The sequence below is a fragment of the Penicillium argentinense genome (assembly GCF_028826775.1).
Source record: "Penicillium argentinense strain IBT 30761 chromosome Unknown utg000009l_segment0_segment0, whole genome shotgun sequence".
Taxonomy (NCBI): domain Eukaryota; kingdom Fungi; phylum Ascomycota; class Eurotiomycetes; order Eurotiales; family Aspergillaceae; genus Penicillium; species Penicillium argentinense.
Genome location: NW_026622668.1, coordinates 4,417,037 through 4,440,579, shown reverse-complemented (window position 1 = coordinate 4,440,579; position 23,543 = coordinate 4,417,037). Strand labels below are relative to the sequence as shown.

Sequence of the window (23,543 nt, the reverse complement as noted above, 5' to 3'; positions counted from 1 at the left end):
TATGGTGATGACAATTGGATATTATATGATGATGCCACAACGTTCCAAACGAAGATTCGATACGCCAATAGCATGGGCTTATTAGGATTGATAGTATAGACTGTTGACCAGGATAATGATTTCTTGACTGCTCTCCGCTCTGTGGCTGATGCATCTCTGATCGGCAATACTGAGTCCACATTCACCCTTGTTGATCTCAAAAATATCTTCCCACCCGACCAGCGACCATCCGAGGATGTAAGTCCTCGATGAAGAAGCGAGACAATAAGCCAGATCTATTTGTTTTTTTTGGATTGCCCTAAGGATGTGAGCACTGTCGAGGAGAATAAGGCCTTGACAGCTCGAGTAGTCTGCCTGGCTGATGATGTTGGTGGATGCTTCCGTATCATGGAAAAGGGCGTGGAAGGGACTGTTTTCGAAATGACCGACGATGTGAGTTTCATTTTGTACTTAGCTGCGATTACATGGTTCTGACCTCGAGAAATAGTGCGCTCCAAATTCACTCGCCGAACCATTTCAATCGACGAGTCCAATAGTAAGCGCTTATTATGTTTAGTTATCAAAGATTGAAAGCCACTGATCCCATATCAACTTAGACCAATCTCTGTCTTCTCACGTAAGGAGGCGCAGCCCAACCTCACGAGTCTACGACTTTGCTTTTGATTTCAATATTAAATTAATGCGTCGTGACAACAACAATACTAGCCTGTGCATTGACTACTCTAATGTGGCCGGATACTGGAAAGCAATAGTTGATTCGCCTAGAGAGGAGTCTGAAAGCAGTTCTGATAAAGCGGTGCGAGATCTTGTCAAGCGTTACTGGTCTGATTCGGCGATTTTATAGCAACAGATGTACTCAGACTCTACCGCTGCTGACTTTTTGTATCGCTCTGACGATGCTTTGCGAGCCAAGAAGGATATGACTGCTCCCGTTTACTAGCAAACAACGGACCAGTGCCATATCAGCGGGGAAGACTACGAGGAAGGCTTCGGCGCTTTCGTTGCAGGTACCCTTGATGCTTCTATCTACTACGGTTGGCCGTTCGTGGCAAGTTCGGACGGGGGAAGCTAGTTCAGTGTAACAGAGGCAAGTGGCTTCATGACGGTAGATGGCACAACTGACTTGACGTACGGTATCGCTGGCATTGGTGACATCGATATGTCGAAATCTGGAGAGGGAAACCCCGCCACGAGCGAGGGGGAAAAGACTATATTGGAAGGAAACACAGCCAGTGCTGGCAAAGGGCGCAATTTTGTGACCTTCAGTCCGTACTACAAGACTGCTTATCAAATAGCTACATTGAATGGAAGTTCCGAGTCGGACTGGTGCCATGCAGCCACGCCTTTCAATAGGAAACTCAGTACTCGCGTCATCTTGGATCTTGGAAACCTCACAGCATACTTTCTCCCACAATCAGAGGACAAAATTTCAGAAGAGATAAAAAGCCGCAAAGCGAACAAGATATCTACCGGTGAAGGCAATGCTATATACAGCACTTCAGGAGATGGAGGTGTAATCTTCCTTTCGACCTTCATACGGTTTGGGATGGACGTGGAATTTTCTATTTGGTTCCCACCGTTGAGACCATAGACCAGGGACCTTGTGAATTTCAGTGCCTTAATAATTCAATAATTCCCATGAGCTCCTTGCAATATTTATATTAACAATAATCTAGGTAGAGCTAGTTTATGACAATCTGGTTGAGTTTGGCTTCTTTCCAGAAGATGGAGACCCATGAACAGCCTACAACGTGACGACCAATATTTACCAACTAGGCTCCTCTGGGTAAGTTTGGACCACAATTCCATATTTCCCACCTCCTTTTATAATGACATTATCACTCCATCAGAATGTATACTCACGCGATCAGTTGACCACTGATCGCATGAGTATACTTTGTTCTTTTGACAACCAGGGGAAAAGTGCATGAACATTACAGAATATGAATGGACAAGAGAAGAGTTTGAATTGAGATACTGACCTTCATTGTGCTATTTAGTAATCTCCTTCTAATGGCCAAGTTTGCTATCCATCCCAGGCAAAAACATCCATAGACAAGATAAGCGGCATGCTCTCCGAGTGGAACCTCAAGCCCAATCCGCGCCCCCATCGCCAGCAGAGGATATTGTGACTGATAAATTTCAATCCTCAAATATGTCTCTCGCTTATGATGATTAGATATTTGCTCGCCAATCTGGAATTGGAGTTAACTTACGCCAATTTCACATACAACAACCACAGGCTATGGTTGACGGGAAATGATTACCGCCGCCCTAACCGATGACTCATGCAATGCATGCTTAATCTAGTCTTCAGCTTATTATCTGGCCCTTCGCTGCTCGTTAGATAGTGGCGGGATAATGGATTTCGAAGTCGCTGTCTGGCAATGGCCACAGGTTGCAGCAACAACCGAGGACAGGTGGTGTGCGGCATTGTCGCTATTGACCCGCATCACCGGCTGTGCTTTCAAATATTCATCGACTGGCTGGAGAGAAACCAAGGAGACCGACGATGACGACATCTGATCATCACCGCGGTATTCATGACCAGACAACCGGGGTCAGTCCGGGGTCAGTCTGTAGCACCGGGGCTGTGCAATGCAACCTCAGATGGGGCGGACGGAGAGGATTATGCGGCGTCGAGCGCATACCAGCGCGTTGCAGATGTGAAAGAGGCGACCAGAATCAGACGAAGAAGGCGCACTGGCAGAGGAGACCTAGGTAGCTTCGTAGTATAGTGCAGTCACCTTCCTAGGGAAAAAGTAGGATCATCGACATGAAGGGATATGATGCCGCTACCGGCTGGATTCCAATGGTTACGCTCCTGGGCGATATGCATTGCAAGCTGGGTGGCGGGTCGAGCGGCAACTTTGGGAAAATGAAAGGGGCAGTGTGACAAGCTGAAAAGTCAAGGCGCAGTTGCAGTGGGGGCCAAAATCAAGGGGGTGACGTTGAGTGCAAATAGATGGGACAGGGAGAGCGAAGAAAAGAAAAAAGAGGTGGGAGAGGCGAGGTCGGGTCTTTTATGTTGGAGCAAAATGAAGGGGAGGTTACGTGACAGTGTATTAGAGAGCTGAACTAAAAGTAACAAAACTAACCAGATCCCGTAATTCACAGGTCCGGGTATTCAGTTCATATGATGAGATTGAAATATTGCAAGGTTTTTGGGAGCTATTGACCGATCTACGATCTATCGCAACTACACACAAAATTCAAGGTATAGGAGTGAGAGTATTGATTCTGCTATTGGAACAACTCCAAGTCTCGGAATCGAAAAGTGCACATGTGTATAGTGTCTACCAAATCCCTCACCACAGCTGATACATGACACCCTCTAGTGACCGCAGAGCCCACTACTGGCAGTACTTATATCAAGAATGTCAGCGTTATAGTTTGAAATCATTTCCGGAGGAGACAAAAGACATACCCAGTTTTCGCTTCCGGATTGCTGGACGCAAGTCTTGCCTTCGCAGCAAACGCCGTCGCCAGGGGTTCCACTACCGATTCTGCAGAGGTCCCCGGGACAATGGCAGGAAGGGAAATCAGGACAGTTACCAGCAGCCATGGCCAGGCCGAGGAAAGAGGCGATCAAGAACATGTATTTCATTTTGCTGGACTGAGGGAGTTAGTGAAAGTGTTTTGAAGAGGAGGAATGGTACATACCGGAAGGTTGTAGTGGAAATAATCCTAGTGAGAAATAATCTTTAGAGATGATTGTTGATGAGGAATTGAGATTCTGGGGAGAATATCAAGCTATATTTATACCTTTAAGTGCTGCACCAGGAGTCAGTATTGATGTTGAATTATTATACCACTCTGTTTGTAGAGAATGAAGATCATCTTGGCAAGGCTGGGCAAGGTTAGGCAGCCAGACGGCTTGCTGAATGACTTGGGAGGCCTAATGCTGCATTCGGTAACATGAAGCGTCTGATGCACTAGCCAAGAGCTCTGGGCGCAAGGCTGGAAGTAAGCACACTTGAAGGAATCATGCATGGTTCAGCAGGGACAGCTCACGATTGAGAGAGCAATGTGGGGGAGTGGAACAAGGTTGTAACCAACATTCAGATGGTGGTCCTAATTGGCACATCTCCCAAGGCTCATTACAAGTTGACGATGTATCCTGGCCACCCGATACCACATACTGCACGCGGTAATCTGCATCGTAATCATTGTGTAAGGAGCTTGATCTGCGCCAACGCCTTGGCGGTGTGACTATGACAGATCCCCACAGTAAGCATTGGTCAATCCGATTTTCAAAAGGACTATAGACAAATTGATTACATACTATGTGAAAATCGTCCCACATTATACACTGGCTCTCAGTTTGCATGGGTTACAAAACTGGAAATTGAAAATGAAATTTTGAGAGATTAACAACTGAATAGTGTCTCCGAGGCCCTGGCTGCGCATTTCATCTTGCGAGATTCGGGTATCATCCGCACAAGAACTCAATTCATGAGACCGACCCTGTAATGGCACCGCCATTGTGCTTTCATCTATGGGAGGCCTTTCACGCCTCACGTGTACGCTAAGTCTCGATTAGATTTGAGTGGCTTATGGTTTTAGCATTTTCTACTGTATTTCAAGTTGCTGGTGGCAATGGTCGATTTCGTTTTTAGTTGTTCTGTAACAACAGCCGCCCAGTTTCATTCCGGAGGGTTTAGTATTAAGCAAATAGCAAAAGGGCAAACTAAGCAGGTCCTCTACCATTTTCCTGACGCCGTTTTCTGCAGCTTCCGGAGTTTCTTCTCAGTTAGCTTTCTTACGGTGACGGTGGGAGTTGCGGAGGGATACTTCCGTGTTGGTTGTGACTTGCAACGCGAAGACCATCTAAGTGGAGAAGCGGGATTCTTCGTCGCTCGGCAGGCTATGATTTGTTCTCGTGAATTTTTCAGTCATAGTTGAACCTTCTTTAAACCCTCGTGAGATAGAGGGCCCTTGTGCTGCCCCCCAGAGCGAGATGCAAAAGCCGGAATACTAGTAATCGGTAACAGTGAGCGTACCAGTACGACATGCCCTTGATCAGCGAAATAATATACGATGAATTTCGCCAAATTTCCCCTAACCAACTATTGCGAGAATATTGACCAAGCAAGTACACTGGTCGGAGCCCTTATGCCCAGGTGACTGTCAAACAGACGCTAACTTCGTCGCTGGAGGGTTGCTAAAAGTGCTGGCGGGCCGCTGGTACTGTACTGTCTCTCAGAGATTTCTCGTTTTCTCTACATTTGATAATTTTCCACTATAGCTCTTCAATATCGAGACCTGCGTTTTGGAAGTGATCTTTGGCGCTATGTTCCCTTGTCCCCACCTTCTCAACACACCAGTCAAGGAATTTATCAAACCCTTGGCCGAGATTATCTGCATAAGACTGCCAATGCCGCCGAATGAACGGTTTCAACTCAGCAAAGAACTCTTCAATCAGGTTCAGGTCGGGCGAGTACGGCGGTAAGTACACTAACTTGTCCCCTCTTTCAAGGCACATTCGCTCAATCCTCTCAGAACGATGAAAGGATGCATTATCCATGACGAGAACTGACTTAGGCTCGGGATATTTGCCACAGTGTTGCAGAAGTTCCTAAATGAAATCCTCAAAGAATGCGGCATCTGTCGAATCTTGGAAGACACGAGAGAGTAGAATTCCATCCTGGGTATATGCAGGAATTATCTGGTACCGTTGATCCCGATGGAATTTCGACACTTGGACAGGTGTCGTACCAAGGGGAGACCAGCCCGTCCTTCTGAACCCTATCCTCTTGTCACATCCGGATTCATCCACATAGACGAGATGGTATGAGCAGAACTCTGAGATGAGATGACAGTAATCATCAGGCAAATCTGGATTTCGCTCTTTTGCTTTTTGTCAAGGTGTTTTCTTAGACCACCCTTTGCGACGTAGGGCATCGCTGATCGTGGACTTCGGGATGGATACATCGAATTCATCCAGAAAGAAGAGCTCCATCTCGTGAAGGTATAAATCCGGATTTTCGAGTAGATGATGGGACAGGGCTTCTAGCATTATCGGCGTGATGCTTCGTGGCCGCCCACCTTTGGTGGGAGGAGCTTTGATGCTACCAAATAGGCGTAGGTTAGACCGGATCCTTATGATTGCGCGCTTGCTGCAGCCAGCAGCTTCAGCCATTTGGGAGGTACTTAGTTCGCCACTGTTTATCATAACATGAATAAACATGAGCGTAGACTTGGCCAGGTTGGGAGCCATGGTTCGTTGCACCGCTGGGAGAACTCAATGGCATTGGGAACGTCGACGTGGGGCAATGAGGTGGCAGGTGTCACGCTTTGACAGGTAATAAACAGTCGGCAATGCTAATACGATGATCTGGTAATTTACAGTCCAAGGCCTAAACAGGACAAATTATTTTTATTGTTTCTAAAATAGTTTAGCGTTCCTTGGCATTGGGGCTCAGGAAACAAGGAAAGAGTGTAGGTGGTGACACCGTTTTCCGGAAGTCCTGTACAGGGCGGGCCGAAACCTCATTCGGCTGCAGCAAGACAAGTTTATTTCCAACCCCTAATGTTAAGGAGCTAATTCATGCACGAGTCCGTAATGAGTTATTCGACAAACCTAATCTATTTGCGTCCTAAAATCAATACAGAGCCTAACCAAACTTACAAGAGTATCTTTGTATAGTATCGTAACAAAAATACTCGCTCCTCTCTCATCCCCAACATCCCCCAACTCTTAATCAACAGCCTACAGTAGCTGCACTATGGGACGCCACCTTAAACCCTGGCTGCGTATGCTTATCCGAGATGTAATCCGCAGAAATATTTTACTGTCCGGGGTAAAGTATGGATCGCCACCGAAGGTCAAGTCAGAACCGATCTATTTTGGCAGGTCGTGATGGACGTGGTGCAAACCCAGCAGCACCCCAATCAGTCCGACCACCGGGAATACCGCGCACTCGGAACTTCATTTCCGCTTTGGCGCAGATTGAAGTCATGCTCTCCACCAATGCTGATACCTCTGCAGAATTGGACAAAGGTTTGAAGTCAATCTGTGTCAATGCGGGAGTGGACTCCAAGCCATTGCCAACATGATCTTGCAATTTTTGGGCAAAGACCTGGAGATCCCCGACGTTTCCTGTATCCGCAATTTGCAGGGTCTCGATTGAAGGCGGAAGGGCTTGAGCAAGGGACATGTCGGATTCTCTCTCCTTCAAAACCGGCAAGTTCCCTAGTCTGAGATGGAGTGTTTTCAGAACAGCAAAGTCCCGGAAGGAAGGAAGTGCATCATCGCATTGGTGATCGTCATCATGCCGATTGTGCCTCTGCTTAATATCCAGCCATATCGTGTCAAGTGTTTCTCTCATTGGGAGAAGAGCACCGTATAACTCCGTTGGTTTATAGTCGAGGCAGCCCCGGTGATTGTATTTGAAAGACTGGAGGCTTTTGCAGGAGCCTATCACCTTGAACAGGTCCCATCCCCCATTACACCCATTGATCTCAATGTGAGTAACGGACGAGGTCCCATACATCGGGGTTGACCTCGATAACTCGTCATCACCGCCCGTTACGCTGCCATCCAGATCGCTCGCGTAAAACCGGCGCATTGATGGTAACAAGAAGAAAGGCATAACGTGCTCCGCACATATGCAAATGTCGTGGGGGCTCCAGTCCACATACGCCTCAGAGATTGGCGGGAAAGAGGCCGCCGGAAGAGAGATCACGTCCCGAGTTGCAGCCCATCTCATCACAAAGTGGAGCCACAGGGGACCGGAAGGGAACTCAACCTCGAGTCGCCGCAGATTAGGCAAGAAGGTAAGCAGTAGTGCAATCCATGCGTCGCCACTTCCGATCTGCAACGCATCCAGCCAGAAGTCTGCTTTGTCTGTAGAGCGAGTCACGCGCTGTGCCTGTTCGTAGAGAGGGCCGTAGTCAATGCGATCTAAACGGACGCTCTCATCTAGCGACCAATCATACAGTTCATCTTCACCATCGATGGCAGGATATTCTTTGTGTAATCTCAGCGCTTTCTCGAAGTCTGCCTCGTGGGTTCCCTGTTCTGTCTCCCAGGCGGACAGATGTACGGCCTCCACACACGCTGCGAGAGACGGGTTCTTAGCAAGAGTCTCGCTAAGCTGGACAATTGGGCGGAGGAGGTCGCCCCCAACCCATAGTTTTTGATAGAGCAATGGCAGGAATATTTTATGGAATTGTCGCGAACAGCATACAAGATTCAATCGGTCCTGGGGGGCCTCAAGCTGCCGACATATCTCTATGACAACCTCCAGAGGGAAAGTTGTCAAACTTGACACAGAAGTGTTCATTTTTTTAGAGATCTGCAGCCGATCAGGGGCTCAAGGTCGAAAAGCGTCGCACAACGATGAGTTCACTGTCGAGCACGGTAAAGAGGAAGTGGCAAGATAGAAACAGGGACGTCAAGTAGGTATATGTTCCATTCATATGCGAAGTTGCCAACATGGCAGGAGGTTTACTCTGGCAGTTACCTCGTATTCTCATGGCTACTTTGATCACGTGCGGCCCTAAAAACTGTCGGAATCCATAGTTAGCTTGGAGGTGGATTATCTAGATTGCCTATTAACGTATTCGGTAAGCGAGTCGGCCATGTAAGCGAGTCGGCCACCGCCACCCGATTTCCACGACTAGGTGAGATTCAAGCACCTTTTCACCAACAAAACAATTGCATTTCTATATAAAACTAATTACTAGGCGGATTAGGACACCTAACCCTAGTATGCCCCCGAATATGACAATTAGAACACTGCGGTGGCGCGCGTACGCGTAGCCCAACTGCAGGAAGCCCTGGATCCCTAGTCACAGTATCTTGAGCTTCAAAGACCTGATTCTCCTGTAGAAATCGTTCCTGGCCCTCCTGAATAGAAAAACCCTCTGCAGCAGTAAGCTGCCTAGTAGACTTCTTCCGCTTTCGAAGCTGTTTCTCATGTACAGCTCGTAAATCGCGAATTTCTTGACGCATAAGAACTGCCTCATTTAAAGCAATTTCATTGCTTGTAATGATTTTGTCCAATCGAACCTCTAATGAAGAGGTAGGACTTTGGGAGCCTTCCTGTACGCGCCTCTGAAGCTTTCTTTTCACTATAGATGCCTGCTTCTCGAGCTGCCTGGTGGTATAGGGTGTCTTAGGTACTGAATTGGTTGACCGACTGCCTGGTAGTGTTGGCGTATTCAGCTGAATATTAAGCTGGCTAAGCACCCTCTCTGGGTTATATGGAACTAGCCCAGTAGCAGAGAAATCACTGCAGATATTGCTAGTAGTATAGATCTCTGTACGCGCCTGAGGGAAAGCTTCAAGGAAGTCAAGCTTGTCGATATGATTAAACCCAAGGCGCATTCTCTTCTCCACTAGGTGTCCGTATGCACGCTTTAATGGTGAAAAACAGCCAACATCCAGAGGTTGCAGTAGATGCGAAGAATGGGCAGGCATACAGATAGGAATAATACTATTCTCACTGCATATCTAGTCCCATGCTGCATTATGGTAATTTGTACGCGATTAAACCATTCCTTTATAACTTTAGGGTCCTCACATTGAGCACGCCGATAGTCATATCGTCGAGAGAAGCATGACTTTAGTTCATCACGTCGTTGGATGAAGTTGTATACCCATTTCTCTCCTACTGTTTGAATAGGTGTGATATTTCGCGCAGTAAGAAGAATATTGGCCATTTCTCGTATATGTGACGGTCGGGGAGGTGCTCCACGTTGAATAAGCAATAGGAACCATCGTACAAGCGATTCCTCTTCATTTTGACTCATTTTATGGGAGTTGGCGCGCGATTCATTGTGAAATGCCTTTCCACGTAATCGGTCTTGAAGAGTAGAGCGAGGTATATCATAAGTACGTGCTGCTTCACGAATATTCGAAATTTCGTGCTTTTTTAAAGCTCCAATAGCAAGTAAGATTCTTCCTTCTTGCTAGTTAAATTTCTTGACTTTTGACACGCTTTTGGAGGCATGGTTGGTGGTTGAATTGAGTGAGGTTTTCGACCAAGGCCAAAAATGCGTGACGTGGCCGACTCGCTTACCGAATACGTTAATGCACATGCTGACATATCTCAAAGAAGCTCTATTTCCGGCAGATCTGGTTCCTCTTCGAAAAACATGGCTCCCTCCACAACTTTTGCTACCCATGCCACCACCACTGGCCCCTCTGTCTCATGCTACGCATACCAAGATCTGGAATGATCTCGAATGGCTGTTAGTGCGATGGACTAGCCGGTGTTTACGCCCAAATGCCCAGCACAAGCGGGCAGAAGAGATACAAATCCTTGTGGTTGGACAACAACAACACCACCATCCCTGACCAGCTCGACAGCTACAAGAGCAAAGGTGACAGCGTCTGACGGAACGATCAGCTATTGTACCAGCGCCGTGCCAGCAGACGTCGATGTCAACAACGCCCTTTCATGTGCTGTAAAAGCTACCTCCGTTGGCGTAAACAGCGTCATTGCCTCCGAGTATTCGGTCTATTCCTCGTCCACGGCCGCTGCCGCTGCTGCCGCCCAGTCGGCAGCCTCGGCAGCACTGAAGATTTCTGGAGATATTGCTATTGCCCTATAACAATATGAGGGATCGACTATCCCCGGATACGTGGATTGGGGCGTGCAAAAGTTCGATGATGGAAATGGAGACTTCTGCTCCGGGGCCGCGGACGTCTATAGAGATTCCGACATTGACAGCAAAGTTAGTTAAATGGGACCACAGCGACATTATCACTGACTCGGTTCCTTACCCTCCCAGCTTCAATTTTACATCCGATCTTGGCAGGGGAGAAGTTGACTGGGATACCTGAGTCCATTGGGCAAGTGGCCTTGCTACTATGAAGGATCATCGGATGCGCCAGGAACAGTCACCTACAGTGGTTGGAAAAACATCACCTGCACTGATAACTTGAAAAACGCGAACAATAAACTTGACTGTGGCGTGTACATTAACGGTGGAGGAGTGGTCTATTTCCCCAAGGTTCTGTGTACATTTGATGAGTGACATGCTTACCATGATTCACTGATGGTGAGCGGGCTATTCGCCACGCAACACGTGTTGTGGATTTGTTTATATTTAGAGATTGAATTTCAGCTCAAGGCTTCCCCCCCCCCCTATTCTAGATGAATAACCCGGAAATTCTGCTGTATTTGAATCCGGAAGGTGCGCCGTCACATGATCACCTGGGGTGCCTGCCGTAGGCGTCAACAACACGCACACATAAAGATTCCCTGAATCGCGCCAAAAAAAACCTCTCCTCTACAAAGTCATCACCAACGCGTTTTCATCTCCCCCTCTTTGTGTTCCGTGACATTTATCTCCGAAATCCATCGCCTTCATCTCTTTTCGCCCCTCCCTTGCCCGCAATGGCCTGCATTACCACCGTAGGTGGTTTCAAGGTAGTTTACTACCTGAATCAGCTCCCCGGTGAGCTGATCCCAGAGTCGTTTCGCCAGAAGGCGGACGACAACAGTGAGTACCACCCTTTTCATTCTTCTCCACCCGCATGCAAGTTATCAGTTTCAGCGCTAACAGTATCCCAGAAATCATCAGTGGAAAGCATTGGCCGTCGACCACCACTGATGACATTCGAAATGTTGAGGTGGACCCGTCCTCAATCCCCACGGGTCCATTCCACAAGGCCTTCGTGGCTCTTCCCCATCTTCCCCCTTTCGAGAAGGGGATTTGGGAGGCGGGTATGGAGCAAAGTTCCACCCCACTCAGTGTCGGGGCGATCAACGCCCAGGACACGGTAATGTTCGAGATTCTCGAACAGATCAGCGACAGTGTGTCGCTGAAGAAGGCTGTGGGGGCGCACAGCGAGGTGGCCCTGAGGTAAGTGATTCCAATCATTCATTCAATCATCTCTCAGACTGGTTTTGATCCTTTCTGGTATGATGAGACCAAATGCTAACGATTCTTCTCCCATCCACAGACCCGAGCGCCGCCGGTTCATCCCCTGGTATGAGGGCAACAACGGCCGGCAGGAGACGGACGCCCGTTCGACGAATGGCTCCATGGCCATGAAATTCGACCATGATGAACGGACTTACCGTCCGGCATTCACATGGTCCTCGGTATGTGCTGAACTGAGAGAAAGGTGAGTGATAAACAACACAAAACTAACTAATCAATTAGACCGAGCGCCAGGAGCCGTTCGAGACCGTACTCTGGAGCAAGGCCAAGCTCCTCCTGGGCCAGCTGTTCTCGAACCAGCATTTTCTGTACACCCGAAAGGCGTTCCTGAGAGACCAGGAAGGATTCCACGTCGTCATGCACGGGACCAAAGCCAGCCTTGCAAAGGCCTGGTTTCCCGGCAAGATGATCAAAAGAACTTGGCTCAATAGCCTGACGCACCGACAGCGGTATTTCGGGACCGCTGAAGAACGGATGTTCGAGGTCAAGGTCTCCCGTGAGTATGATCTGAGGGTCAAAAGTGATTTTTCTGAATTCGCTTCTCTCCTTCTTGCTCTTCTGGAGTACCTTATATCGGGAGACTCGTACTGCGGAATCTTGCGCGACGAGTATCAGAAAAAAGAGGAAGATGCCGATCCGGCTACGCCTGCGGATAAGGGAGGAGATGCCCAGGAAACATCACCCCCTCAAGCCCATCAAATGGAGCCCTTGCAACCCGGCGAAGTCGGTCACGAACCGGCAGATCCACAGCCCTATGGTCATCCCGGTTTGGCTCCGCTTGCTCAGCCAAGATCTTGTGGGCGGAATATTTCTGTACGGCGTCGTCGCTTGTCAGGCCAACAGAGACCTTTGACCATGAGTCCATCGCATTCTCGTATGAGCAGCTATTCAATGGCACCAACTGGCCAGCAGGGTTACCAACCGTATGTCGGACATCCCGTCGGGGTACAGCCTCACTCTTCGCAGCAGACAGCTGTCGCCATGAGCCCGTCACACTCTCGCGTCAGCAGCTATTCACACCCGCCTCTTCCCCCGCATGGCTACAACCTGCCTTTTGATGCTCGTCTCTTCAGGCCCGCCTCGGCTCAGCGAAACTACAACAGACCGAATGTTTGGGCACAGCCACGCTCTGGACGACAGAGAGTGCTGCTCAGTCCCTTCCACTCCCGTCAAAACAGCGCTGCAAACCCGCCAGCTACCCAGCCGGTCTACAACCAGCCTTATGGTGGACCCCGTGGAAATTTCGCGGCTGCCCAGCCAATTCACCCATGGGATCGCTGGGGACAGCCAGGATACTTGCCCCAGCCAGGAGCTCTGCCTTTGGATCCACTGCAATTCGGTGGAAATGTTTATGCAGTTCCCGTCGTTTTCCAGTCAACCTGGTACAACAACTGGGCCGATTGTCTCAGTGAAAGGTTTGTTGACCCAGGCCATAGATGGGGCACCTCGGCATATACTCACTTCCAGCCCCAGCCCTTTGACTATCACCAGGGTTTACCAGCAAACGCCTCACTCGGCCGTTTCCCCTCCGCCATGCCCGGTCCTCAGTACGTCGCCCAGTACCCGAACCGCCAATCTGTACCTACACGCGGTCCTTCCAGCCGCTTTTACTCCTCTTTGCCCTTCCGTGATCACTTGAACCGTCAAATCCAACCCACCGGCCCTGCGATCAGCCAATCACCCTCTAACATGCCCTCCCCGCAGTACGCCAACAGCGAACCGTCAAGTGTTGGACAGCTAGAGGTAAGTCCCGGCCACATTCAGCCAGAAACTCCTATTCTTTACGAATCCCAGAGCCAGTGTGAAGGATCCCTGGCGGCTTCCTCGACGACGGAGATCGTGTACGGAACACCTCAGCAGCTCAAAGTGACCCGTATAAACCCTCCTCGATCCACGACTCAGTCTGCCAGTTCGAAGCAATCAGTGGTAAGTGCCTATCGCACTCAGTCAGAAAAGATTGCTCTCTCTAGCCCCCCTCAATATGTTTGAGAGGTTCGTCCACAAGGCTGCACGTCTCGGCATCCAGGTCACAAACCCCAACCAAGATAAAGTCACTACTTCGACTCCTGCCAGACCCGCAGACCAGCCTGAGATCGAGGAGCCTTTGATCATACCAACGGAGAATGATCATCTTTATCCAGATCGCCGGGGGCGAAGCATGTCGGTTCCGGATTTGCGTGGCCAGTACAACGGTGACTGAGCCACTATTTTTACGAAGAGTAAGTTTGAAGATTTTTGAAAGATATTCTTCACGGAGAGAACAGTATCTGGAAAAAGAAATTGAAAATGAAATAGTCAGAAGGCTGCTTTGAAGATATTTTTTAACAGAAAGGATGGGGTATGGGAGACTTTTTTTTGAAAATGAATCAATCTGAGAGCTCAGGAAAATTTCAATGCTGCTGATTCTTTATGAGGTGGTCCACGTTTTGAACTCCCGTAGAATCCACTCTCCCAAGTAGACTTACTTGCACCTGCATATTGAGTGTGCCATGATTGAATCCTGCATTGTGCGCGGGGCTGATTGCAGCCTTTTCCATTGCTATGAGCGATGGATCAAGCAAGGGTCTCATGCACTAATGCAAGATGATGCAGATGGTAATACCAGCGCTGCGCCGTCGATCCCGGCTCACAGTACGGATTTACTCCTCGACAATTTTCATATTCACTCAAGAGATCGTGCGAATAGCAGTGCACCCACACGAGAATCAAGATACAGAAGATGTTTTCTGCCCGATTTGAGGCATTGCGGTGGCTACCTCGCCGCCTTGCGAGGTGGTCAAGCGGGTTTGCGTATTCCTGCAAGGTGATATCCGATCCACTCTTCCCTCTCTCCACATCCTCCCTGCCGCAATGATCGACGCTGCCGCCCTCTTAACCAAGATGCGATCTCGCATGATTTTCATCGTTCTCCATCTTCCTGGGGGTTGATGCTGCTCTCTCGTGATGGATTTCGATTTCCAGCTCCCAGAGGCACGCACTGGCGCGCTTCCCAGGCATTCATCTTGCCCACGACCATCTTTATCCTCTTTACAGGTAAGTCATCACACAAAGTACACAAATTAAAAGAGCCCCTCATCTAATCCCGCATCATCCATAGGGTCATTCTTGTATGCCTTTGGAGTTTCGATCTTCCCACACGTGTTCGAGGTCTGTCTACGCATGAACCCGTCCCTGACCCAGTGATTCACGACAGCCATGCTAGCTACCCATGGACTTGTCGCCGTGTTCCCAGCACCGCTGTTCGACCACTTCGCCGACAAGACCCCGAACCACAAGACACCACTCCTGATGGCTCTAGCAGGAGGCTTCATCGGCAATGCCCTGATCACCTCAATGATAAACAGTAAGTCGCTGAGATACTCTTCATCTCCATCAGTAACTAACCCTAACCGCAATAGTCGAACTCGTCTTCATCGGCAGATGAATCCAAGCAATGTCAGGATGCGCCATCTGGATTGTAGCCTTCTCAACTCTAACCGAGAACATGGGCGCCGAGCACGTCGGCAGGGCAATCGGCACAGCCTTCTCATTTATCGCGGCAGGAACTCCTCGCCGGACCCATGGCCACGGGCGCAATCCTCGAGCTCATGGGATACTGGCCGATGTGGAGTGTGCCTTTGGCTTTACTAATACTTGCTTTTTCTGCCCCCTGGCTGATGATTGATAAGAAAAATCTGTCAAATATCACACGTTCCCGAAAAAGGGAAGTCCCAATCGACGAAGAGATTATGCCAGAAGATACTGAGACATCAACACTTCTCCAGCCCGATCGCGATACATCCCCTTACAGACACCCGTTTCATCGACAAGCTTCTGTGGTATCATGTTTCGGGATTCCTGCGTCTTGGCTAGCATTCGCGAAAACGTGCTTCTCTGTATGCTTGTGATATCCTGTTCGAAACGAGACATCCACTACATTTCGGAACGTATTTCATTGGAATATGTTACTGGTAGGAATGGTTTTCCTCGCGATCCAACTTTCGGCAATCCTCCTCGGCCCTGTCATCGGCTGGTGCGTGACCGAATCAGCACCCGATACTCTGCCGGCGTTGCGTGGCATCTCACGGCGCCGTTGCTTACATTTATCGGACTTTCCAGGCACAAACACGCTTCCTGGGCCGGACCAGAGGGCTATGGAGAAGCCGTCTTGGTTTCGGGGCTTTTCGGTGTCGGGACAATGTTTTCCTTTATCCGCGGCGCTGGACTGTTCAATTACTGGGTAAGTATCATTCCGTTGCTAATTTGCTTTTATAGAATACTGAATTCTAACTCGCTTTAGCCGCGTTGGCAAAATTGGAAGACGAGACCCCGGTATCTTCGGAAAGCACGGAGGTCGCTCAAGGGACTTCTCGCTGTGACAAGGCGACGTATAGCCTAGGACTCATGGTCGGCCCATTGCTATCTGGTCCGCTCACTGGAAAGATCTGGTATTTATATGAACATACCACTTGGTAAGTTGTATGGATATATTCGTTGTAGACTCGGATCGACTAATTTTTGAACTCAGGTGCCATTTCGTTGCTCATGGCAATCTCGACGATCGGTTTCTTTCGCGTTTAGTTTTTGACGTGAAGATATGCTCAATTCGGTCTTCGGTCTTCGGTTTACAAGTTAATGCAAAACATGCCGGCTGACTTCCATTTCTCGAGAAAGCCTCATCAATTCAGCTGAACGAACATACACTGCGATCCCTACAGCCACCTTCTTGTTCCTGGCTGGCAAATATGCGTACCAAAATACCACGACCGCCAATTCCATCCCACAACAAGCCAACGCGAGGATGGAAACAGTCGAGGCTACTCTCGACCATCCCGAGCGCTGGCTCCAGGAAAACGAAGTATTACTAACAGGTACCCAGCGGCGTAAGGTCTGAAGAATATTTCGACCATGGCGCCGGCTGCATTGGTCATGTATTTATCTGCCGGTGTACCTCCTCCTGGCTGTGCCTGTGACCGATACCCTAGTCATACTTTGGTGACATTCGAAGCGGAAGTATGAACCCCCAGTGGAAACGTGGATGGGCTGCGTCCTTTCCCAGATCCATGGTCTCCACGCGGGGACAAAGGCAACCCGCCACGCTCATTACGTTAAGCAGGTGGTCACGTTTTCATGTACGCGCTCACGAAACGAGCTGCACGGTCACAGAGAACGAGGCCCTTGTTTTCTGCGCTGCCTTGAGGAAGTGCGGTGACTAGAAAAGAGATCCTAGTCTCCACCATATCTCAAGCGGATCGGCCCCGTGGCCGAGGATGGAACACCGGGATTCGAAGTCTCTACACTTGCGCTCTGGACTTTGAAGAAACTGTTCATTGAAAAATTACACGGGGTGCCGGAGACAAGATTTCGTGGTGCACAGAATTTCGAAGTACCAGACACAATTTAACGAGTGGCTCGACCAGTCCGTATATTCCAGAGAAAATAAAATATTAACAGCAACATTTGCCTCCAGAACACTTACGCGGTGTCAATTGTCGTGGTCATCGAAGACACAGTAGGTGCCGAAGTCGAAATCTGGGCACTGGGATGCAGGCGGTTTAAAAGGATGCGTTCTCTGCTGCCGCTGGCATGCAGCGATGTGGGGACTCTTGGTGACAAAGATCGTCTTTGTGGTAATGGTCGCAAGGCAATCCGACCGCCGAAACTTGAGCTTACAAATGTCTAGGAGGATAATAATCGGGAAATACAACCTTACTAGGCTGGAATAAGTGTGGCACAGAAATAATGGACCTCAGCATTTATTTGAATAGAAAAAAGGTTTCATTGCACGAATGTACTCAGTCCCTCTATTTCTATCGAGACGAACGAAGCCATCACGCCTCCTTGCCTTGTCGAGAATTCCATTCACGATCAAAACAAGTCAACGACCTCTGAGCAGTGGGCACACAGTCCAAAGCCTTAATCGACGTCCGTCCAGGACGACTAACCATAAAGCACACCGCATCCGCAAGATCGGCAGCAGCCAAAGGCTCATAGCCATAAAAGAATTCATCCATCGCGTCCTGGTCAAACTTCACACGTTGCAAATGAAAATTGCCAGCAACAACTCCCGGCCTCAGGGCCAGGACTCGAATATCTGAGCCGGCCGTCTCATTCCGAAGGCTGTTGGTGAAGCCCTCCAGGCAGGCCTTGTTGGCATGGTAAACAGCTTCGCCGTTGAAAGGAGGACATTCCAGACCAGTTACGGAGGAGACGTTGATTATTGTGCCACGTTTCTTAGGCCACATGCTCCTGTTCAGCACGGAATGTGTTGTGTACATGACTCCGGCGATGTTCGTGCCGTTCATCTGGTTGATAAGTCCGATTGGGAGCTCCCAGAAGCGCGCGGGTGCACCGAGCGCCAGTCCAGCCTTGGTAGCAGTGATTAGACTCTTGTAATAAAAATCTGCGGAAATACGCAGGTTGTACCTACATTGTTGACCAATACCTCGATTTCGCCAAGTTCAGTGATGGCACTTTGCACCGCGGCGTCGACTTCGGTGTGGACTTGAATGTCGACTGCGTAGGCGCGAGCCTTGACTGAGGGATACTTTTCGACGATCTGTGCCTGAACGGCTTCCAATTTATCCTGAATTTTGTAAGCGGAAAAAGTTAATCATGTTTATTTCGGGTCCTACTTTGCTTCGCGCTAGGAGGGCAATATTCATTCCTTTGCCCGCCAACGCAAGTGCAATGGCTTCTCCTATGCCCATTGATGCGCCCGTCTGTGGGTGAAATCTGATTAACATCTTCACATAGAAGGAATGTTGACCAAGTACTCACAACAAGGGCAGTGGACCCTTTCAAAGACGATTCCATATTGAGTCACAATGTGTATACGTCTAAGCAGGAAGAATGTTGGTCGAAAGAAGAGTTGATTGAGATATGCGGATGAAGGGCGGGTTTTCTGAGGAGAGGTGAGGTTTAAGCTTAAAGGCTGCTTAGAAATCCCAAGCGAAACAAGATTAGGAAGTCGTGAAGCTAAGCGGGGCATGCCCGAGGTGGGGCGTGCGTCCTTCGGCATCTCCGCGAATGGAGACGCCTTCCTGGAGGAATTATACACAATAAACCCACGGTGAGGGTGACAGCCTTAGCTGTTCATCACTCCAAAGAATGGGAAATTCAAGCCGAATTCGACCAACGATAATATCTCAAACCTGGAAATCGTGTTTGAGAGAATATTCGGACAAGGCATCGCATGATGATCATCATGCTAGCGAAACTTGATTGCCAGACAAAACCATAATCCAGTTTCAGTGAGCGTAGATTGTGAAATTCGATAACAGAAAAACCCCGTATGCATAGGCATTTCTCCTTTGGAACTCTGCGATCCACTTCAGGGGCCTTGAACACTATCCTGGAACACGGTTCTGGTGGCAGAATTTGCGATTGAATATTATGTACTCCGTGAGAGATGCTCCCATTCAAGGAGGCTGTCAATTCTGTCACTGACCAGTAACGACACCCAGATGTACCTGGTTCCGATCTAGCTGTTTGCGCCCATGTACGGCCATGTACGGGAAGACATTTCCCAACGCGGTACTAGTCCTGGCGGCCGATCGGTGTGAGGTCGTGAGGAGAGTAAAAGAGAAAAGATTCCGTGGAGTGAATGGAAAGATAAACCCTAAAGCCACCGGACAGGCAGCGACGCGACAAGCGCGAATCCATGCGTGTGGAAAAGGAGAGATGTGGCATTGAACTTCGACGTCAAATCAGGCAGATCTGGGAATGTGGCCCACTTCACGGAGTCCATCCCGGTTTTTTGTCGTTCTCTAAAAGGTCGGAATTGTCGAGATTATCCGCTACTCGTCGAAGCGGATGGGAGACGAAATATCGGCGCCGTCCAAGAGTTCGACCTTCCACGACAGGCATCTGGAGATCGCGTAGGTGATCATGATTGAGAATCTGCGGACCTGGTTGTAAAGATGTGAAGATATCTTTGATGTAGGTGGCCTCGGATAGGGGAAAACGACCGGCGAATCTAATGGCAAGGAGATCAAAATCGTCGAGAGTGACTTGATCTTGGCGCAAGTGATCTAGAGCACGTCGGATGACAACACTTGTCTTATCTAGACTCTAGACCTTGCTGAAGCATCACGGTATCCAATTTAATAGTGACCTCAAATTTTGGATAGAGATCATATGCAAAGATTTCTCTGGCATGTTTTTAGGTCGCAGGCTCATATAGAGGTTGTTCGGCGCGGATGTCCGGTGTTCTCAAAACCGACTGGGTAACGGCTCGCTCTTTCAGTGACATGCATATGCACCATTACGATGACCATCTGCTCGTCTTCTGTCTGGTATAGAGTGGTGGCATTTCCCACGCGCTCTGCCACTTGTACGGGGCAACTTTCCAGATTTGAGAATGCTTGCATGAGAATAGTCTGCGCATCTGCCTGGGTCGCACCATAGAGATATTTTTCTCGTACTTCATGTCCAGTATTCTTTCCTGTTGGAGCACCGCGCATGATGGGTCTCCGGCTCATTATTCCTTGCTTCTTGTCTCTGCCAAGCAACAAGACCAATTTGAATCAGTTGCTTGAAGTAGATGATGGTCGATGGGAGCTTTTAGTTATCAAGCTCAGGAACGCGGTTATTCTCCGCGTGTAGCTTTGAAAGGAGGATATTCAGGGCCCAGAATTCATCTGAAACAACAATAGAATATCCGATGTGGGCCAGTAAACGATTGCTGGGAATTCTCTGATTGTTGAAATTATATTCGATTTCCGGCTTGAGGAAGTCGAAGACATGTTTATAGAATATTTCGTACGGTTTGAAGGAAAAGGTGAGGAGCGAGCTGAGCCGGTGAAGTGACTCCATCGTTGGTCAGTCATTCTTTATCATCCCCTGAACCCAGGCCAGACCAAGGACATAAGGGCAGTCCCGCATGTGCACCATACGATCCGCTTCCATGTCGAGCGCCATGTTTCCGTAGTCAGATACAATGCGCCCATCAGCTGTGTCTGGTGCACTGCAGATCGTCAGCTCTGGCTTTTGCCAAGTGCGTCGGTCCTGCGATGGTCTGCCTTTACCAGGTCTCTGTGCCGCTCTTTCCTCTGTTTCGAATGTTGCCGAAGTGTTTTGCAGCTTGTAATCTGGGAGCCCGTGTTCATCTCCCAGGAGCGGATGAGTCTCTTTCACAACGGGTACAATTGGCACCATACCGCAAATTGTGGAAATCTCTTGCCGCTTTCTTCTCTCTGTCTGTAGACATAGGCTTGTGCATGCTAGTACCATTTGATAAGATAAGCAAATATGCATGGAATGCATCTTGACTTACCCATATATGCAAGCAGCTGGATGCATCCTGCTCCAAATTTTCCAAATTTGAATTCTTCCATAAGAACCAACTCGCCACCACGTCTTGGTGGCCGTGGTACATGAGCATATATTCAGTCTTTCGCGAACAACTCTCATGGAATTGTCGCTCGTGATTATAGAGCAAGATTTCAGGTACTCTTACTATTGGGCGGTCCCAACAGGTAGGGTCCTTGGTGTACAACATACAGTCCAGATGTATGCGATAAGAATTGAGAAATCAAGCCCAACTATGCCAAATCACTCAGGGTTGCCTCTATAAATGCTGCAGACGATGAGCGACCTCTGCTCCATTTCGTGAAGCTATCGAGCTCAAATCGATTCGAAGTCCATCCTGCGCTTGGATCAACCCAACTAAGCTATCTGGGAGCTCTTCTCAGTGATAAAGCTCTCCCTCAGATGCTTCGAATTTGTAACCAGGTACTGACGTTTTTCTCCGTCTACAAGTTGCGTCGGATATAAAGCCCAAAGCTAAATCACGCAAGTCACCACAAACCTGAGCAATCTTTTGGGAAAGAGTTTCCTTCTGGATCACCATTGCAACTAATGACAGCTGACTTCCTTCACTGGTCATAACCTATCGCGGGCTGACTGAGGCTTTTGCTCACGAGCTATTAAAACGCAACGGCAGAAAAACACGTGCGCTTTTTTTCTGCAGTCCAAACATGGAATCAGTTTTGCTGTGGACAAGCACATGAAGGTCTTGTGCTGCAATCCGTGCTATATAGATTCAGATATAATGGCACATCATGAAGAATCCCTTTGCTAGATGCTTTTCTGGAAGAGGAATATGCCTGTGTTGCAGAGATGGCGTTGATAGACTCTGAAGTTGAGACATGATCTTCATCCAGGAATAGCATGGACTGCTGATGTCTCAAAATTCTGAAAACAGGCAGCAGGGCTCATGTTTTGGTGACGTGTAGAAAGCATTCTTCAGGAATTCCCTTGAAGCTTCCGCACTGAACTCAGTTCCAGCAGCACAGACACACTTTGACAGCAGTACTGACGCGACTTATCTGCCGCGGACCCTCCCAAACCGAATATGCGAATGGTTGCAGAATCAGGACAGTTTTTCTAATTACATGTCGAAAGCCATATCAAATGGGTTCCATCTTTGACTCACAACATAGGTATCGGGGACCACAAGGTACTCCCAACACCACTCGGAGCATACCATGATTTATTGCTCATGGAAACCTCGCTTTGCTGCTCCCAAACATCATGGTTACAGGAAACATAGACTGGCTGACTCAAAGGTTTCCATGGTCTGCACAGCCAGCATTTTTGGTTTGATATGGGCTCCGATGATATGGAACAAGAAGAAAAGGTCTCAGGTTCCTGGGCTGTTGACAGGCCGAAGTAATCGGGGTTTGCTGAGTGGGACATGGTCACTTCCCGCAGCTCCAGCATGATTCGCCAATCCGAATTTCACGCGCACCACTCCACAGTAATGATCTGCGCCAGTTGAAGCAATATATACAGCGAGCTTCTAATACGGCTGCACTCTACCATCATCTAACGACAGTGGTTGGACGTATGTAGCCTGGTGACTAAGAATTCGCGGTATCGGCTTCACAGCAGGGTTTTGACGAAGCCTTCCGAATTACCTGCTGTTCCGATGCTAAAAGCGGTCGACAATCTCCTGATGCCATGCTCATGCCATCTATTGAGCTTAAATCTCATTCCTGCCGTTGCAGGGGCTCATTTGCTGCGAGGTTGACAAATGTGGGAATTGTGGTAGAATTCAGTTCGTCGTCACAGACAATGTTCCGTGATCTTTCAGTATAACGATGCTCAGAGACCAAAGAGCCAGGTATGCACTGTAGCTTCTGGAAGAGCTTGAACCCCTGGTCGTCCTTTTTGGCCGCGAGAACATGTCCAGCTCATAGAAGCTTTTTTGCGTTTGTTACGCGGACAAACGCTGTGTTGGTATTGTAGGTAGATCGTATAGTTAGCCTCACAAGCCGTGCATAAAGGATCGGTGAGAAGCATACTTACTTGGCTGCCTCTGGCTTCGGGTCACTCAGCATCCGTGATTGAAGGTGTTTTTCAAGTCCAATAGATATCCTCAGAAGGAACATTCGATGTCTTAGTAGAAGGTGAAAGACAAGCAAGCAATCACTTCAGACTTGGACACAAAGTCATTTGTATCAGGCCAAGTTCAAGCCTCAAGATGCCGGATATATAATGATCGACAACTTCCACGCTTCTTTATTCGTCCCCTCGGCTTGAGCTTCAGCCCTTCGTCTTCTTGTGGCATTTAGCACATTTAGAAATAACCTGGCATGTGGATGTGTTGGAGCACGGAGTTGACTGGGCGGTTGCTTCCAGAATCTTCTGAAGGAGAA

The 23,543-nt window shown here is 48.7% G+C and overlaps 8 protein-coding genes across 8 annotated transcripts; 4 read left to right on the top strand and 4 right to left on the bottom strand.

The window, feature by feature from the left end:
• Positions 1-679: 679 nt before the first annotated feature.
• On the top strand, positions 680-1,591 carry N7532_009229 (glycoside hydrolase family 18 protein; the record flags this gene model as incomplete). The annotated part of the gene is made up of 3 exons (XM_056621720.1): positions 680-796; positions 941-1,034; positions 1,086-1,591. The coding sequence occupies 3 exons, from the start codon at positions 680-682 to the stop codon at positions 1,589-1,591; spliced, it is 717 nt and encodes a 238-aa protein (XP_056472526.1).
• A 5,242-nt stretch (positions 1,592-6,833) lies between these two features.
• Positions 6,834-8,288, bottom strand: N7532_009228 (uncharacterized protein; the record flags this gene model as incomplete). Its single annotated transcript, XM_056621719.1, has 1 exon — positions 6,834-8,288. One exon carries the CDS (start codon positions 8,286-8,288, stop codon positions 6,834-6,836), a length of 1,455 nt encoding a protein of 484 aa, XP_056472525.1.
• Positions 8,289-10,132: 1,844 nt separating this feature from the next.
• N7532_009227 (uncharacterized protein) lies at positions 10,133-10,563 on the top strand (the record flags this gene model as incomplete). Its single annotated transcript, XM_056621718.1, has 2 exons — positions 10,133-10,200; positions 10,371-10,563. 2 exons carry the CDS (start codon positions 10,133-10,135, stop codon positions 10,561-10,563), a joined length of 261 nt encoding a protein of 86 aa, XP_056472524.1.
• A 788-nt stretch (positions 10,564-11,351) lies between these two features.
• Positions 11,352-13,890, top strand: N7532_009226 (uncharacterized protein; the record flags this gene model as incomplete). Its single annotated transcript, XM_056621717.1, has 4 exons — positions 11,352-11,457; positions 11,529-11,820; positions 11,921-12,062; positions 12,124-13,890. 4 exons carry the CDS (start codon positions 11,352-11,354, stop codon positions 13,888-13,890), a joined length of 2,307 nt encoding a protein of 768 aa, XP_056472523.1.
• A 1,952-nt stretch (positions 13,891-15,842) lies between these two features.
• N7532_009225 (uncharacterized protein) lies at positions 15,843-16,259 on the top strand (the record flags this gene model as incomplete). Its single annotated transcript, XM_056621716.1, has 2 exons — positions 15,843-16,120; positions 16,181-16,259. The coding sequence occupies 2 exons, from the start codon at positions 15,843-15,845 to the stop codon at positions 16,257-16,259; spliced, it is 357 nt and encodes a 118-aa protein (XP_056472522.1).
• A 1,452-nt stretch (positions 16,260-17,711) lies between these two features.
• On the bottom strand, positions 17,712-18,696 carry N7532_009224 (SDR family oxidoreductase; the record flags this gene model as incomplete). The annotated part of the gene is made up of 4 exons (XM_056621715.1): positions 17,712-18,248; positions 18,311-18,466; positions 18,516-18,602; positions 18,661-18,696. The coding sequence occupies 4 exons, from the start codon at positions 18,694-18,696 to the stop codon at positions 17,712-17,714; spliced, it is 816 nt and encodes a 271-aa protein (XP_056472521.1).
• A 1,361-nt stretch (positions 18,697-20,057) lies between these two features.
• Positions 20,058-20,345, bottom strand: N7532_009223 (uncharacterized protein; the record flags this gene model as incomplete). Its single annotated transcript, XM_056621714.1, has 1 exon — positions 20,058-20,345. One exon carries the CDS (start codon positions 20,343-20,345, stop codon positions 20,058-20,060), a length of 288 nt encoding a protein of 95 aa, XP_056472520.1.
• Positions 20,346-20,703: 358 nt separating this feature from the next.
• Positions 20,704-21,161, bottom strand: N7532_009222 (uncharacterized protein; the record flags this gene model as incomplete). Its single annotated transcript, XM_056621713.1, has 2 exons — positions 20,704-21,077; positions 21,158-21,161. 2 exons carry the CDS (start codon positions 21,159-21,161, stop codon positions 20,704-20,706), a joined length of 378 nt encoding a protein of 125 aa, XP_056472519.1.
• Between the last annotated feature and the right edge of the window lie 2,382 nt (positions 21,162-23,543).